Below are 17029 nucleotides of genomic sequence, written 5' to 3' on the forward strand. Positions count from 1 at the left end.
ACGTGCACAGCAGGGTCAGTTTTGACAGCAAATTTCATCAAAATGTTATCATTTCACAGTCTTACATTCTAGTTTTACTGAATTAAATTACATGAATATGTTTTTTCAGGAAATTTACTTTGATCTCCTGACATGTTTGACAGTCAACTGCCAGTCTTCTTCAGAGGCATCTGCTGATCGCTTTGTTGCTTCCTCGACTGCTGCATAATATTATAAAAGAAGACAACATAAACTTGCTGGAATTAAATGCATTAAAATTGTAGTCGACTAAAATTGTTACAGATATAGTTGAATTTATGCATTTTTATTTCCAGATTGAATAACCATTTATCAATGTGACATAGGATGTTATTAATGTAAATACATACAGATTTGATGTGATCAATGCGTAAGACCACACGAGTCGTCTGTCATACGTCCGCAAACACAATCAGCTTGCTTCCTATAGGATCACTAACTGGGTTGTCCAGCCTTCCACGCAACAAAAATAGTTTTTATTGGACACCTTCTAAAAATGCAAACTTAGTTCTGACTGGATTTTATCCCATGTGAGCATTATTGTATAAATATCAATATATTTGTATTAAAATTAGTCATAGTCTAGTATTTCTCAAATGGGGGAGGGGGGGGGGTCGCCTGAAATTTCTGAAAAATTAGAATAGATTTTTGTGAATGTACATTTTTTAATTAGTATTCTTTTTTTTTTTAAATTAAAACAACACAATCTGTAATTTTATACTTTCACTTTTTAAAATATAGATAAAAAAATGCTTTAAAAATTCTAGTTCTGAAAAAAAATGTCTTCATACTATTTAATTCCACTGATTTACAAAATGAGTTTCTTTAAAATGTGTTTTATCACTTTATTTATTCCATCATTATGCTGCTCTATTGTGGTTTTCTCACAGTATTCTGAGCAAAATGTTGTAGTCGGACAAAGCGGGGTACTTGGATTCAGAAATGAGAGAAAGGGGTACGTGAGCCCAAAAAAGTTTGAGAACCACTGGTCTAGTTATCACTTTAAAAATGTACCGTAGTTGAAGAAAACTGTGACAAATAATTTCAGTTCTTGAAAATGTGTCATTGTAAAAGTAGTTTATCCACATGATGCCTTTTAATCTGCCTTGTAATGAAGTGATGTCACCAATGCAGCACCAGGAAATACCTTATCCTGGTACCAGAGTGTGTGTGTGTGTGTGTGTGTGTGTGTGTGTGTGTGTGTGTGTGTGTTTACGGGAGGTGGAGCAGTGCTTTCTAAGCTGACCTTCAGAATCTGTGAGGAGCCTCTCTGACCCTCTCTGACCCTCTCTGCCCGAGAGGCCATTGGTCAGTGTTAATTACCCTGGGTGCCTCCAGCTGCTCATTAGGTCAGCACTCCCATATGGTCCTGTAGGAGACAGCAGGCAGAGGCGGGGCAAGTGCTGGATACCTGTGGGACACTGATTACATAAGCTGCAGCTAATGAGAAGAGGGTTCTTTTCCAAAAGGGCTGCCAGTTCAAACGATCACAACGGTGGCAGTGGCTGGCAGATGCAACTCTGGAGCAAAGAGAGACTTGATTGAAGGCAAATCACACCTATGCACGCACACACACACACACACACACACACACACACACACACACACACACACACACACACACACACACACACACACACACACACACACACACACACACACACACACACACACACACACACACAGAGGGGCCAATGCACTTACAACACACACCTGTTCAGCCATCACTGGCACACTCACACACACGCACAGCAGGAGAGGGACTCTTTGATGAGCCAAGACTGCTTGGAGGTTGATGAAAAGGGGCACTACAGCCTGATTCAGCAAGCTGAGGTCACCAGGGAGTTTGTGTGTGTGTGTGTACAGGGGTGCGTAGCACCACATTTTGGGTCCTGGGTACAAATCTTGTTGTTGCGCCTCTTCTTTTCACCAGAAACTATACTGGTATTTTTGCATTATTATAGAAAATGTGTGTACTCTTTGTTCTTTGGTTATTCCGCTTTAAAACCAAATCAAAATAGTAATTTTGTTTTACTGACTTAAAACCAAAACAGAAATACAGAAACCACAAAAAACAGAAAATCAGTGTTTTCTGTTCTAAAGTTAAAATATTCATGGCAAAATTAGAGCGAGAGCTTAATATATATTATATATAAGCACGTCACATTCTGTCAGAGCGAACAGGACGATCCAAATGGTATCCAAATAAACTGGTGACTGACTTATCGACTGTGAGGCTGGTGTGAGGAACAATAGATGTTTGAACCTCTACGATTTGTACTGTTTTTTTATTGAACATTTTCTTGGTACATTACAAAATCAAAATCACAATCCACACTCAATAAGGCGGCTGTTCATATGCATAGATACATTCATGGATGGGGGCTTTTGTACAAGGTACAAATAATAAAATAATAATAAATCACTATACTAATGGGTGGATTTAGGCAGAAATGGAATCACGTCTCATCCTGACTTGTGTTTATAGAAATGTAGGATCAAAATGTGTCCCAAGCTGATGTGCTGTCCTTATTTTTAATCTATTTAGCATGCATTCATATGAGGCCATTTTTGTTATTTGACACTTTTGCAAAAACAATTACACAGCTTTTTTGAGGACAGTAAAAATATTTATTTTGCATGTTTTAATCCCGCTAGACACTAATGGCAACCGTCAACCGTTTGTTTTGATTTATTCATGTATTAATAATGTTTCTATTCACAAGTTCATCAGTAATGTGACTAATGGGTTGCTCCTTTTACGTTGAGAGTAAGAAGAGTACACAGATTATAGAAGCTTTCTTCTTTCTTCACAATAACCTAATGATTCTATATCTATTGCTTGTATTTTTAATAATTCATTCTAAAATATTTTAGTGGTTTATTGAATATTGTGTTTGTGACATACTTTTGCTACATCTTAGTGGCAGCTGGAAAAAAAATTGGGTGGTGGGGAAGGGGGTATAACTAAATATAAATATATCTATATTTACAAAGAAGGTATATCACAAGTGTATTAACATGCATGAAAACAACCAAATGACCAGTATGAAAGCTATTGGCTTAGAAAGGTTGCTAATAGATGTTGTATTTTTACTGTGCGGATAGTAAAAGTGTATTAATAATATTGCTATATTTATCGAGGTAATAAAAGGTGAATATAGAATTAGAATCATGGGAATACTCTGGCCACCTACTTAAGAATTGGTAGCAGCAAAATGTATTCTTCAAAATCCTTTTTTTAAAAATTATTTTACTTCCAATTAAGATTTGACAAGCAAAAGGTATGCTCCAGCATCTAAATGTGCGAGAGTGCAGTTGCTTTCCCTCATTTCACCTTCTCTCCCTCTCCTTTCTTTTCTTGCATTTGACTTTTTTCCAACCTGGCTTTCCTTTCTTGAGGAAAGACATAGTTTCCTGCTGCTGTCTATCTCCTGCTCCTTGTCACATGATCACATCCACAGTTCAGAATACCTGCCTGTGTGTTCATTAGTCACATTGTGTGATATTACACCAGTTACTGCACACCTGTAACTAAGGGGCATTTCATAAACCCAGCGATTCAATATTTAACACAATATCAACATGCACAAAACAGTTTTTTACGGTCCTTAACTTAAATGATTCCGAAGCTGAAAAAAATGAGAAATTTGCTGCAGTGAAGATGAAAATGAGGATTAATGTGCCGCCCCGCTCTCGAGCCCTGCTGTCATGTCGTCTGTTTTTCTCAGACCAGAGATTTGTGGTAATAAAGTTAGACCTCACAACAATGCTTAATCACAACAAACCACATTAGGACAAAGATAATCATGTTTGCCTGGTATACACATCTGTTTTACTGTGTGCCAACAGAGGGTGAGCTCAAGCAGGAGGGGGATGTACTCTAGGGTGAGGTGGGGGATCCAAACCAAAATAGTCTTGTTTACCTCCAACGTCTGGCTCCACCTTATCGAGTTACGAAGCCGCGGCTCAGATCAGGCTTCTGATCGATCGATGGCAAAAGGCAGCGTGACTGACAGTCTGACAAGGATCTCAGACGGGATGCTGGGTAATGCATGTCGTGTTATTTTCCCGTACACACCTGAGGTTTCGGCCTCTCCTCCATGAGAAACAGATGATTTTTATCAGCCCAAACATCAAAGGGCAGTAAATGTCGCATTTGAATTTCGAAGTGGGCTGAGATTCATATGAAATGACAATGTCTGTGTTTAGAAAAGTCATACTTCTATTATTCAGCTTGGAATCCTAGAATATGTGTCTATAGCTGTGTTTCCATGACAGACAAAAGTGATATTTCTAAATGTCGACAAAGTATTGAGCTTTGAACGCGTTTCCATTGAAGGTTGTTTTGGAGCCTCAAATCTCATTTAAGACTTTGTTGCAGGAAGATGGACACTTAAACACTCCTGATAACACTCCACATTTCTTTGTTGTTTTCTGTCTAATGCAGCAGTAATCATTTTAAAGTATAATGCTAAGAAATGTCTCGGTATCCCCTTTTTGTTTTCTCAGAGAGAAGTGGTCATGTGACCAGTTACGGCACATTTTATGTGTAATTGCAAAAAAAAGCGTTTCCATTGCTCTTTTACAATACATTTCAATATCGCAAAATCTGAAAAACTCCTTGAAAGCGTAAAAGCTTTGTAGCAATATTTGAGTGTTTTTTTTCGAAATTCAGGTGTTTCCATCACCAGTTTTTATTGCGCTATTTAGATTTTGCACATTTCCAAGGGTAATGGAAATGCAGCTTATGCATGTCTATAACTGGGTTTCCATTATGAATTTTCGCTAAATGAAAGCAATATTTCTAAATGTCGACAAAGTATAAATGAGCTTTTTGAACGTGTTCCCATTGAAGGTCGTTTTGGGTCTTCGTAACTTCTGTGAAATCTCATTTGAGACTTTGCTGCAGGAAGATGGACGCTCATACAGCTCCTTATAACACTCCGCATTCCTTTGTTGTTTGCCGTCTTGTAATAATTTTTAGGTATAATGCTAAGAAATGTCTCCGTATCCTTCTGTCTACTTGTATCGCGCCATTTTTTCTCTGAGAGAAGTAGTCATGTTACCAGGTACGTCACGCTCTGACGTGTAATTGCGGAAAAAGTGTTTCCATAGGGCTTTTGCGGCACATTTCAATATCAAAACACCTAAAATACCTCCTCATGAAAGCGTAAAAACATTTTTATCAATATTTTAGTGTTTTTTTTCAAAATTCAAGTGGTCCCATTACCAGTTTCTATTGCACTATTTAGTTTTTGCGCACTTCCAAGGGTAATGGAAACGCAGCTTAAGTGTGTCTATAGCTGGGTTTCCATTACAGATGTTCACAAAATAGAAGCGATATTTCTAAAGGTCAACAAAGTATTGAGCTTTGAACGTGTTTTCGTTGAAGGTCGTTTTGGATCTTCGTAACTCCTGTGAAATCTCATTTGAGATTTGAGACTTTGCTGCAAGAAGAAGGAGGCTAAAAAAAACCTCCTAACACTCCGTATTCCTTTATTGTTTGCTGTCTAATGTGGCAGTAATAATTTTTCAGTATAATGCTAAGAAATGTCTCGGTCTTCTCTTTTTTCTCCACACATCGCACCGTGTTTTCTCTGAGAGAAGTGGTCATGTGACCAGGTACCAGGTGTAATGCCTAAAAAGTGTTTTCGTGACACTTTCTGCGATACATTTAAATCTCGAAAAATCTGAAAAACCTCCTTATGAAAGCGCAAAAACGTTTTAGCAATATTTGAGTGTTTAATCGAAATTCAGGAGTTTCCATAACCAGTTTTTATTGCGCTATTTCCAAGGGTAATGGAAACCCAGCTTATGATGTTTCTGCACAAAACAGTGAGACAACAGTCATTTCTGCCAAATATTTAATCATCACATTCAGTCTTTTGTACTTTAAAATAGCATTGCTTTACTGTATATATACAGGTATACTAAAAGTGCACTAAATAACTGAGGCTGTGCAGTATTGGTTTGTATTAGTCCTTTCGGGAAGGTTTGGACACAGGTTTCAGAACCTGACGACCCCATGATAGGAGGCCAATGAAGCAAGTCACATTGGGTAGAACTGAGAGGCAGCCTCTGATGACTGGATCTCCACCTGAGCCATCTTGAACTGCGTGCACTGGAGCCATTTGCGTAGAGCGATAGGAGGTGTTCCCGCTGTCTGGCCTTGTAGACACTGATGGTTGACGCGGTTCTGGATGGCCTGGAGACGCAACTGCAGCCCAGCAGACAAGTGCTGATGGGGGACATAACGAAATGCAAGAGTTTGATGAGTCGTAGCTTTTATATGGTGGTAATCAGGGTTGGGGTCAATTACATTTTTCAGTTACAATTACGTCTTCACTAACCCATATTCAATTACGATTACAGTGACCACCATTATTTCCAATTACAATTAATTTTTAATTATTTTTAGTTTTTATCCTCAAAAAGTTACATTTACCTTTTCAATTACTAAAGTTCAAATAGAATTAATCACAATTGCTGAGCCTGAAATAAATAATTCCATATAACGTAACCTTCCTCTTCTGTTAGCTTTCTGCTAGCATCTCTTAGGTAACAGGTCCTAAATCAGCTGTAAAATACACTATCATCTATTTTCATTCCTATGTCTTGGTTACCTTGTCAGGCTTCCTAATCAATGAAAATATAAGTTTTAATATTTATGGTGTGGACATCTGAGCCTTTTTTGTGTAGATTTCTTTTTAAGATAAAATGTGGGAAAGCTTTATTTGAAACAAATTTTAATAATTAACTACATATGTTTATAGAACTGTAACATGGTTCTCCAGTTTTGCGGTAAATTATAATCACACCATAATTGTAATTATAAATTACATGATTACAATTGACCCCAACCCTGGTGGTAATACAAACTGATGGTTCAAAACCTCACCTTTAGATTGGCCTGAATCATTGGTAGCCACATGGGAATTAACTATTAAATAAAACAAAGGGAGACAAAAATAAGCCTACTTATTAAACTGATTTTCTGCTGTTGATGACATTTTATAATAAAACAAACCTTGACAAAGATAGTAGAGTTGCATTCCTGCAGGGCCTCCATCAAACTAATGACATGAAGACACACCATCTCCACCATCTGAGGGAAACAATCCAGTTATCAACTACAGTTTGGATCTATGAGCTGGGTTTAGGTCTGAAGAGGCAAATCTGGGGTCCTCACCACTTTATTGTGGGCCATGAGCTGCAGGATGCTGGGTGTAACCCGACTCCAGAACTCCAGGCCAGTGAGGATGGCGCTGGAGGAAAACTCTGTGTGGTTCTGGTTCTGTAAGGACGGTGCAGCAGCCGCCTGCTCACAGTAGATGGTCCATAACTGTGCAAACATGAAGGCGTGGAACAGGGAGCACATGTGCAGCACCGACGTCTGGGAATGAGATACAAAAGACAAACTATCGTGGTTATGGGATATGTTTAAAGCGTTTAAACGACTGTTTAAAGATATTTGTGTCTGCCACACCTTGGACTGCTCCGGGAAGCCGATGAGAATGACGATGAGATGATCTGCGATGTGGGAACCTGCGTCCAGAGGGATGGGCATGCAGGAGGTGGAGCCCTGGTGCAGGGCACAGTGTGTGAGAGAGCCCAGGAGAAGCCAGGACAGCTGACGGATGTGGGACACACATTCGATGAATTCTTTTGGGCTGAAAAAAAGAAAACATACAATCATGGGATTTGTCATTTACTGATTCTGGATCAGTTTGAAAAATCAAAAAATCCCTATCTGTCATCATTGGTGAAATTTTGAAAAATTTCCTCCTAATAGACCGATGTTCTTGAAAATTGGATCAGTTATGTCGGGATGGTTCTACAATTTACCCCAAAGAGTTTTATCCAGATCAGATCGGGATTGTGCATTTCATTGGGATCTACTGTGTTCTTATTATTGAGAATAGACTCATTTCTACAAGCCTTTAAAGAGCAGCATGTTGAATCGTGAGATTTGTACGGAAAAAAACACGCTCCCCCTTTCCCCTTCTTGTTTCGAAACATATCGTCCTTTACCGGTATCCTCATAAACTCGCATAACTGTGGAGATCTTAGTGACTTTTTTCTCAATAGAGACTAGTTACGAATGTAGGGACTATGTTGTGTTATTGGAGAGTTTTCTGATGTTTTAGAGACTCTGACATGGATGCACGCATCACTCTGTAGTTACTGCTCCTCCCTCGCCACAAGCTCACACACGCTTCCCAGACCCATTTCACTCCGCATCAAGACTGCAAATGAAGTGCGTCTGTTCTCGCCACCTTGGATATTCTTCTCTTAGGTTTACACGCAAATTATCTCGTCCGTTCTCACTCTAGCTTTGAAACCAGTACGTGGGACAGCTCCAATTCGGTCTTCCTTTTTCTCAGGGGTGGTACTCTGTTTGTAAGAAGATCTCTGATTGGCTGAAAGGTTGCGTCACGTTCCTGGATTTCTTAACTTCATATACAGAGCCAAGAAAAGGTGTAAAATTACAGTGTCCACTCAGAACACTTTGGATTAAAATATGCTCACAGGTGATTATAGATTTGTGACCAAATAAAGCCAAAAAAAAAACTTACATACTGCAGCTTTAAAGCACTGGTTTTTTTTTGGAGCGTCATTATTCATTATTTTCCCTTTATCATTGATGTTGTAAAAGATGTGACACAGATTGTTAGATTTGAGACTAGTTCATGTCTTACCATTGTCATATGTCTTTTATTTGTAGGTCATAGGCTACGAGGTGCTCAGCCTGAACCAAACGACTGAATTAACTTAGTCATGTTACTGTTGCTTTATGCTTTATTATGTCCTGTGCTAATCCACCTCTCACCCTTTCATTACATAACTCTTAAAATGTATTTTACTGCACACTGTTTTTTCTTTGCAAACTAATTATTTAAAAAAAAATCTCAATGCTGTGGATTGTAAGTGAAGTGGTTATTAGTTTTAATGCTCCCTCTTATGTCATTCTTACCCTTGTTGCATGGTGGACGGTGGGTGATAAAGCCAGGGCAGATATCGAACCACAGCTTTGTTATCGCGGTGATTGCCTTTGCTGATCTCCATGGCTGCGACTTGTGCCAAGCCCACTTTCAGGTTCCCCCCAAAAGTGTCTTCATGGAGCGGCTGACAACAAGCCTTCATATGACTCTGAGAAACGAGACAACGATCGTCCATTGTTTTGTTTTCCATATGGTATTCAATTGCTCATAATCAAACAAATGACTTACTTTGAGTTTGGTTAATGTGTGCATGTCTGCAATAAAGTCCAGCAGCTCACTTGTGTACTGCCTCATGCACTCCATTGCTGCCGTTGTGCACTGTGGAGAAGGAAAACAGTTTATCTTTTAGTAGCACAGTCACAGTGGGGTGCAACTTTACTTCCTGCTGTTTTACGAGGCTGATTTTAATAAGATTGCGACACGGAGAGATTTGAGCCTCACCCCCGGCAGCGTTGCGATCATGTGCTTCTGGATGATGGTGGATTCTGCCAGACGTGTGCCAATATCTGCGCAAACAAACTGGAAATATCCACAAAGCTAAACATGAAACCTCACAAGTTTACCGTATGTCTTGAAAAAAAATATACTACATTTATTTGTACCTGAACAAGCAGTAGCAAGTTTGTGTCGGGCAGAGGAGACTTGAACTTGAGAGCCTGCAGAAGCTCTAACACCACAATGCGGGACATGTAGAACTTATCTCGCTCCTGGATAATGGAAGAAATACAGGAGGGGTGTCAAACTAATTTTAGTTCAGGGCCCAAATAAGGAGCAGATCTCAATTGGGCCACAGGTTTTATGCAGGAAAACAAGTCATTTCAACAATATTATGCCCTAGTTTACACTTGTACGTAGACATGAAATACAAAATATGTAGGAAACTGACCATATCCAAACAATAACTGATACATATCAGTCCCAACAGGATCTTCACTCTAAATTTCCAAGATTTTGTGACCAATTTCTATTTAATTCAGCAAAATATAATTATAATTGAGGAAATTTGATTTGTTACTGGGACTCCTCCTGAGAGGGAGATTTTCAATCATTTCATTGTTGATTTCATCTTTTTATTATTTATTTAGAATCCTGTTTAATTTTCAATGTTCTTATTGATTTTTTAATGTTTTAATGTCTTCTATTGCACGTTTTATTCATGTAAAACACATTGAATTGCCTTGTTTGTAAAATGCGCTACACAAATGATCTATTGTTTCTGTTATTTTATCAAAATAATCACAACACCACCTAAAGGTCAGTAGTTTGACGATACATCACTTTGATCTCAAGTGGGCCACAGATTTTATGCAGGAAAACTAGTAATTCCAACACCATTGTGCCCTAGTTTGCACTTGTACGTAGACATAAAATACAAAATGTGTAAGAAACCGATCATATCCAAACAATAAGTGACAGATTTCAGCCCTAATTGGATCTTCACTTAAAATTTCCTAGATTTTGTGACAAATTTGTATTTAAATAAAGGAAAATGTAAGGATTTTGTAAGAATTTTGAGTTTTTTCAACCATTTAACAATAATGTGGGAAAGCTGTGAGCACCTGCAAATATTATTGACTCAATGATTTGAATTTTCTCGATAATTTTTATTTTCACCTGCGGGCCGAATTGAATGCTCCAAAGGGCCGAACTTGGCCCCCGGGCCTTGAGTTTGACACATGTGCAATAGAGTGAAGTGAATGTACTGATGCAGCAAGACTGCCTTTTTCTATTATCACTCTGCCTTACTCATGCTGCGCACAGAGCATAAACTCTGGAACTTGAATAGAGGGAGAAGGACAGGGAGTGGGAGGAGGGGGTTGGAGGAGACACAGAAGAGTGAAACTGAGGAGTAGATTTAGGCCAGTCCAGAGCTCTCCTCCCTCCCAGAGTCCCAGGCAGCTCAGATGAGCCTGTCAGGCTGCCTCCTCCTTCCCAGAGGACAGGCTGCTCTCTTTGTTCATCCCTTCCACACAAAAAACCCAGCTGCCTGTTTACAAACCACACTGTCATCTTCTGGCTTCCAGTTTGCATCTCCCTTTTCTCTTTGCAGTCATGTTTGCTTTTGTATCGGGGCGGACGCACGCTCTAATTGCTCATGCAGAATATTCTCACTACCTGTACACAGCACTGTCTTAATTAAAAGTTAATGGAGCGTGTCTGTTTGGGTAAAGAGCAAATCTAAAGGGTTGTTTCTGAGCTTCTGAGCCTGAGCCCAACATAGTAGGGACGGGTGGTTCAATCAAAAAAGTATCGATAATATCGATACCAACGTTGGTATTGCTATTAGATGACACCAGTCACCAGTGTAAAAGATCAATACTCTCTCCTGCATTCAACTAGAAAAATATTATGGACAAAACAGTTAAACATCAAGAAATATGTATGTAATCATACAAGTATGAAATGTGTAGAGATTGATAACATGAGAGGTAAAAAAAAAATACTGAAAACAAATAAATACATTTACAAAATATTTAAACAAAAATACTAAATATAATATGGCTTAGAATTGATTAAATATAATCGTCGATTTGTGTTAACTGTGAAAGAAATGCTGAATGATTACATACAAGTTCAATTCAGACTTAATTCATGAATACTTTACTTAGACCATTCCACAAGAGCAGCGGAAAAAGTGTTAATAACTATTTCTCAACTTTACCGACAAAGCTTTTGTTTTGATTTGCTCTTAAATTATTCTTTTATGCACTTTATTTAAAAGAAAATCCACACATGACAAAGTTTGTGGGAATGCGTTTTGTTACTGGGACTCCTGTTTGCTACTGCATATGACGAAGAGGGAGTTTTTTAGTCATTTTATTGTTAATTTAATCTTTTTGTTGATTTCAAACCCTGTTTAATTTTCAATGTTTTTCATTGATTTTTAAACTGTTAAATGTTTTCTATTGCACATTTTAATCATGTACGTAAATCACATCAAATTGCCTTGTGTGTGAAATGCGCCATACAAATTATTTATTGTATCTGTTATTATCGTGATAAAGTATTTTGTGGTCTCCTCTAAACTTTGCCCAATTCACAGGTTTGAACAAAATAGACACAAAACCACCTAAAGGTCAGTAGTTTGATGATACATCAACCTCAGATATTAAAAACGTATCCGTATCAAGGTCAGTATTGGCGATATTAGCCCTGTATTTACTTGGTAGAGGATCATGGGGTATTGTCCACCTCTACCACATAGATCATGGCTGCCGTGGCACAAGCCAAACTTTTTGTCGCATTTATTTCTGTCCTTAAATCCTGATTTTTTTTTAAAATGTTTTCTTCCCTGGTCTCCCCCCAAAACCTCACCTGCACATCACTCATAACAGTTCTCACATTTGAAATGCGGAGATTATAAGTTGCAGAATTAAAGTGGATGAGGAAAATCGATAGTGCAGGAGACATAAACCACGCGGTGCTGACAGCGATGGAGCAGCGAGGATCCATCTGGCCCAAACGGCGCAGACAGCCCGGCCTCTATCTCTGTCTGAGGGAACTGTGAGGAAACGCACCATACATTCTCCACCCAAGCACACCAACTAATCATATTAATCAATACTAGCTGATTGCCTACTTAATCATCTGTGACACATAGCCACAATTCTGGTTGACTAGAGAGTCAGCAAAGAAAAAAAAAAATAAATGATGAGTGAGAGACCAGCAAATATTTAGTGCTTCAAATTAATTTAAAAGGGTTAACTCTTTCCATACTGTCCTGAGTCAGCAAAACTCAGCAAACGTACCTTGTTGAAGGATTTGTAACATAGTCCGCACAGTTCTACGAGATATGAGAGGCTGAAGATGCCGTACTGAATGACAAAACTCAGCTGCTTGGAGAAAGGCTCCAGGAGACTCTGCAAGATGGAAAAAAAAATGAAGTTTAGGAAAGACTTTGGATGAACTGGGGAGAAAAGATTTAGTTTTAAACAAACCCGAGTTGCATTTGTGGCCGGGATTTTCAGAAGACAAATGATAATCCTTAAGCTGGAATCCATTGGACACTGAAGAGATACACAGGAGGAAGAAGTTTGTTTATCGAAATGGGAAATGTGTTTCAAAGCTTCCTAATTGAGGACATGGTGTAGAACATTGTTTCTCAAATGGGGGTACATGGACCCTTTTTACCCTGCATGTATCTGTCTGTCTGTCTGTTTGCAAGATAACTTGAAAAGTTACAAATGGATTTGGATTAAATGTTCAGGAAAATTGATAAATGGGACAAGGAACAGGTGATTACTTTTTTGGTGATGTTCTGGCTAACAAAATTATATATATATATATATATACAGTATATATCCCATTCATGTTCCCATCCACACTGTGGAACTTCTGTAGAATTCTTACATCACTGTTGATGATGTCCTCAGTCCTACCTGACATTTGACACAAGCTTTGTAGCCTCGGCACTTCTCATAACATCACTACTATGCTCCTCTGACTACTTAAACTAAGCAAGACCTCAACACCGTTAAGATGGCCAACGGACCCAGCTCTCCTCTATCACCTTCACCCTGCAAGCTCCAACAACAAACATTCCAGAGGAGAAAAATGTAAGCTTATTGTGGTAAGATATGCCTTATTCTAATGCTAACGTTAGGCTAATGCTAACACTAGGCTAATGCTAATGCGAGGCTAATGTTAATGTTAGGCTAATGCTAATGTTAAGCTAATGCAAACGCGAGACTAATGTTAATGCTAGGCTAAATGCTATAGCTAGGCTAATGCGATTGCTAGGTTATTGCTAACGTTAGGCAAATTCTAAGCTAATGCAGGCCAGCACCTGCATCCTCATTTGCATTTTCTTCAGAAAATGCAAACATTATATATATATATTCTTTAGGCACGGTGGCTTATGGGTAATGTAGTAGTGGTAGGGAAGTGCATTGTGTGTATGTCCCGCCCGGTACTCGTGCTGTACTTGCTGAGGTCTGCGCTCACCGAGTGCTCTACTCTTAAGAATTGTATTTTTTTAATTAATTAGGGAAAACTGTAATGAAAACTTTTGACCTACCCGCAAACTCCGCCTATGAGGTCACAGTCCTAAAAAAGGTTGGGAACCACTGCACTAAATACTGTTTCTTTCCACTTATTTACAAAATGAGATTCTTTATCACTCGTCCATTCCATCATTATGCTCTAGCTCTATAGTTGATTTTAAATAGTTTTTGTAGCAAAATGCTGTTGTCGGACAAAGGGGACACTTGAGCCAAAACAGTTTGAGAACCACTGGTTTATAAGAAAACTAAATTGGTAACACTTTACTTGAAGGTTTATGTATAAGGCTGACATTACGCTGTCAAAATATGTCATTAGCATTAACATTAGGTGTCATGAAAGCTGTCATTAAGTGCTGTTTGCTAGATTATGACACCCTTTGCTAAATTATGACACCTTTGGAGCTATGTTGGCATTTTTTGGGTTAGGTGGAGGGATATATATATATATAGTGGGGTTAGGTATGGTTGGGGTTAGGGTAACTAACGAGACTTAATGGCAGCCTTCATGATACCTCATTCATGCAAATGACAGGTGTCATGTCATAATAATGACTGCGTAATATCAGCCTTTATGTATTACACTTCAAGTCAAGTGTTAACAAGAAATCCTGAACATTGCATTTGTCTGCAGTAATTTTTACAAACCATCCACTGACTTGACCTTTAGAGTTAGACACTTCCATTGCACAATGAAGAATCTATTCTACTGAAGTCAACAAAGGCACTGATGGATGTTTCTTTTCTTTTTTTCCTGAGCCAAAATCTTATTAGGCTTCACCTGAGCGTGAAGAGTGAAGATGTGGTGTCTTACCTTCAGAGGAAGCACGCAGGGCAACTTTGTGAGAAAGGTCTGGAACTGGTTACAGATAGTTGTCCACAGATTGCTGGGGGAGTCCATAGGGAGGGCCTCCATGAAGGTGGCAATGTTGTCCAGGCAGTGCAGCATTGTGCCCCCTGCTGGAAGACTCTTCTTGTTGTTCAATCCCTGCAGGGCATGGAGGCAGAAATCATGGGAGCGTTACGTAAAGCAGTCATTCTATAAGAAGTGAAAATATTTCCATCCAACTGATCATTCACTCTTGATCAATCACACAGTGCCCACGATGAGGACAGCGAAACTACACATGACTGCTTGGATGAACTCAGGCATTGCTGAACTCATATCTGTGTCACTCGTTTGCCTGGAGAATGGCAGTAAACTGGCACAGTGGTGCACATAGTGGTGCACATAGTGGTGCACATTGTGGTGCACATTGTGGTGCACGTTCCTTGAAATGCTCTGATGCTTTGTTTTCCTAGATATGCTGATGCTGATGCTGATGCTGATGCTGAGCTTGTAGATGGAGCCGCTAAAGTTTGGGTTTGACAAGAGCTCCTCCTGCTGGTTAAACAACTAAACACACACACTTCTCAATTCTATAAAGTAGACATAGGCAACTGGCGGCCTAGGGGACATATGTGGCCCTCGGTCTAATTTTGTGCTGCCCCCAAAACAAATCCCCAAAAATTGTATTTCAAGAAGTTGGAAGGAATGTAAAGCCCAACATAATACACGGAATAACTCCCAAAACACACAAATCGACAGCAAATTGCACTAAGTACACAGAAACACACAAAAACAATCCTGAAATACACAAAATGACAACAAAGACACACACAACAACCACTTAAACAAACAAAATGACTACAAAAACACACAAATAAAACACAACAACAACACATTACAGAATAGCCCACACAGTAAACAAAATTCAGACAGAAACAACAAAAATACAGAAAGTGACCCCAAAAACGCACAACATGAATGCAGAAAATGACAGAAAAATACACAAAAAACAAGAACACAAAAAATAACAAAAACACAATGACTCCAAAAACACACAAAATGACTAAAAACTGAAAAATTAAAAATGAGTGCTAGTATATGGTGGCAGTTTTTATGTAAATGGTAGTAACCAGATCAGGAAAAACCTGAATGAAAATTCATTTTTGATTTGTCTGTGTATAGCATCGTAAAAGTGTACAGATAACCAGCTTAATTACCATATTATCCTTTTATGTTCTTTTTTATTTTTTGTGTTTGTCATGCAATAATATTTTTTTTATTTTTTTTAAAGGAAAAAGAACATTTCAGTGTAAACGGTAGTAACCAGACCAGACAAAACCCAAATGAAATTATTTTCTATAATATTGTAAAACTGTACAGATCGCCTGCTTAATTGCTCTCTTGTCCTGTTATGTTCTTTGTCTATTTTTTTTGTTTGTCGTGCAATAAAATTTTAAATTTTAAAAAATAAAAAGAAGATTTCAGTCGCTCATTTCAATGGCTCATTTTGGTGAGGTGCATGACACGTTGCAGGTGACGTCAGTGCCGCTGCTCACGTTATTGATCAGAACTGATAGTGAGAGGATCAACAAGATGTTGAAGGGAGAAAAAAAAAATCAGAAGTGTGGCTTTATTTCACAATTACGGATGAAAATATTTGCATACAAGTGGGAGGTAACACGTCAAATTTGGTCAAACCAAACTTTTACTATGGCTTCTATACCCATTGTTTTATGAAATGAGGCCCCTGGTCATGAGGAATATTTCTAGGTTAAAATAATTACGTTCAACTAAGGTTTGAAAATAGAGATTATATAACCTGGTACTACTAGTAATCTCATTATTATATTGTTTGATAGAGTATTGTTGTTAAAAACTACAAACTTCATTTCTCCTCCGCTCCACATGGTGGATCAACAGCTTTTTTTTTTCTTCCTTGGATCAGCCAATCATTGCTTCCACTATAAATCTAGCCCTGAATAGGCAGGACTTCCTCTTTACCTGCTGCTGGGATGGTTTGATGGTGTGTGCCATGTGTCTTTTAAATGACTTCATAGTAAGTAAAACTTTATTTATTAGTGAGGATCATAGTTTTGATTGAGATAAAAATGAATGCTTGATTCTCCCTTTGAAGTTTTGTTCTGGTTAGTTTGACTTTACTACATTTAACTTATAAC

General features: G+C 38.4%; 1 protein-coding gene across 6 annotated transcripts in view; it reads right to left on the reverse strand.

Moving 5' to 3' along the window:
* Positions 1–5868: 5868 nt before the first annotated feature.
* Positions 5869–17029, reverse strand: part of unc79 (unc-79 homolog, NALCN channel complex subunit) — a 59206-nt gene continuing 48045 nt past the window's right edge. For all 6 annotated transcript variants that reach the window (XM_028437163.1, XM_028437164.1, XM_028437161.1 and 3 more), the window contains 12 exons: positions 14838–15011; positions 12962–13030; positions 12773–12883; positions 9626–9730; positions 9465–9542; positions 9252–9341; positions 8996–9171; positions 7508–7691; positions 7211–7414; positions 7049–7126; positions 6920–6961; positions 5869–6259 (listed from right to left, as the gene is read on the reverse strand). In XM_028437163.1, coding sequence (XP_028292964.1) covers positions 6071–6259; positions 6920–6961; positions 7049–7126; positions 7211–7414; positions 7508–7691; positions 8996–9171; positions 9252–9341; positions 9465–9542; positions 9626–9730; positions 12773–12883; positions 12962–13030; positions 14838–15011 — 1500 coding nt within the window. In that variant the 3' untranslated portion in view covers positions 5869–6070. The remainder of the gene's footprint in view (positions 6260–6919; positions 6962–7048; positions 7127–7210; positions 7415–7507; positions 7692–8995; positions 9172–9251; positions 9342–9464; positions 9543–9625; positions 9731–12772; positions 12884–12961; positions 13031–14837; positions 15012–17029) is intronic.

The sequence above is a fragment of the Gouania willdenowi genome, chromosome 22 (genome assembly GCF_900634775.1).
Source record: "Gouania willdenowi chromosome 22, fGouWil2.1, whole genome shotgun sequence".
Taxonomy (NCBI): Eukaryota; Metazoa; Chordata; class Actinopteri; order Blenniiformes; family Gobiesocidae; genus Gouania; species Gouania willdenowi.